Raw genomic sequence first — 1571 nt, forward strand, 5'->3', positions numbered from 1 at the left:
ACAATATAATAACAGTACACAAACATAACGTTGTTATATTTATAGTTCAGATCTTGTACCATCATAATTGGCGCCTGAAACTGACTTTTTTATTATCTTTTTTATTTCACTAGACAAAGTTTCTTAGTTGCCAGTAAATTAAATAATATTAAAATAACTTACTTTACATAAAAGTTCGTAAATAAATATATTGTTTAGTACAAATATTAAGACTTTGTTAGCGCCATTTATTGTAAATTAACTAAAGGGTTACCTGTGCGGTGTGTTGCAGCACACTATACAGGGTGTCCTCGAAGCTGTCGGGCGTCACCTCCTTTAGCACACACTGCTGCGTCTCGCTCGACTCGCACAGTGCACACACCACCACCAGCTGCACAAACACACACATTACAGTAATTTAAAAGATTTAGGGTCTGTCCCACTTCTGGCTGATAGAGGCTCAGATAGCTTGAAAATGACGTCACTGTCTGATAAGGGAAAAAATGCGATATTACCAGCATATATTATCAGACAATTTACAGAACTGGCCCTTAAGGTTTAAAAGATTTTTAAAATTGTTACAAAAGTTAGTTATAACACGATAGTGGTCGAAAGCTTGATTCCGAGGCTCTAAGCCCGACTTGGAGCCAGGGTTCTTCAATCATTACTTTAGCAGTAGTAAAAACGGTATTTAAAACAGTACAACAAACAATTCTGAACTATTTAATCATTTTTATAGTATAAGATGATAATGTCATCGTAATTCGCCAAAATAGCGACCGATGCCTACATTCGCATTTGGAGATGTTGCTTAACGTGTGAGAGTCCACTTTAACATTTTCGCAAGAATAAGGTCGCCTCTCCAAGACTAGGACTCCGCTTTATTATACAGGTGATTTTTAACGGACGGTTAACGGATAACGGACGGATTTGTGGATTTAGAGGACCGCAATCGTTTAAGCGCAAAGTACCCGATTTTCTATAGTTTAAAAGTTATTGTTTTTTTTACAAAAACTATGATCCGTTAAGAATCATCCTGTATAATGAAATATCGACAGGTACAGTAATGTGGACTGACCCACTGCAGGCCGCACTTGCCGGGCTCCAGCGCGGGCGGCACCAGCAGCGCCGGCAGGCCCTCCGCCACCACGCCCAGCAGCCCTGCGGGCAGCCGGCCCTCGTCTGGAACAGTACACAATTACAAAGTGTCAGCTAGGAAAAATATTAAAAAAGGGAAAATTTTAGATAGATACGTAGATAGTATGTATGGATGGATGTTTGTTACGACTTTGTAGTATAAACTACTGAAAGGATTAAGTTAAAATTGGGCATATATTAAGAGAATAGTGGTGTTTTTTTTCATGTTTACTCGATCATTCTGTAATGGTTAAATATCTTAGTGTAATTTGGTCCTAGAGTAACGCATCTCTTTTTGGCCTGATTTGTTAGACAACAGTTACTGAATTTGAACAAAGGTGAATTAGAGTGGAAGCTAATTAAATAATATATTAATTACCTTTATATTGAGCTATAATGGCTGCGAACAGTTCCAGCGCGTGCGGCAGAGACAGCCGGCTGGCCTGCAGGCAGAG

The 1571-nt window shown here is 39.0% G+C and overlaps 1 protein-coding gene across 1 annotated transcript in view; it reads right to left on the reverse strand.

Moving 5' to 3' along the window:
- The window catches only part of LOC106108211, a 14141-nt gene that overhangs the window by 7707 nt on the left and 4863 nt on the right, over positions 1 to 1571 (reverse strand). The window contains exons 8-10 of the mRNA XM_013289311.1: positions 1496 to 1571; positions 1058 to 1161; positions 254 to 370 (exon numbers count right to left, since the gene is read on the reverse strand). Of these exons, the coding sequence (XP_013144765.1) occupies positions 254 to 370; positions 1058 to 1161; positions 1496 to 1571 (297 nt within the window). The remainder of the gene's footprint in view (positions 1 to 253; positions 371 to 1057; positions 1162 to 1495) is intronic.

Source organism: Papilio polytes, unplaced genomic scaffold (assembly GCF_000836215.1).
Source record: "Papilio polytes unplaced genomic scaffold, Ppol_1.0 DF821733.1, whole genome shotgun sequence".
Taxonomy (NCBI): domain Eukaryota; kingdom Metazoa; phylum Arthropoda; class Insecta; order Lepidoptera; family Papilionidae; genus Papilio; species Papilio polytes.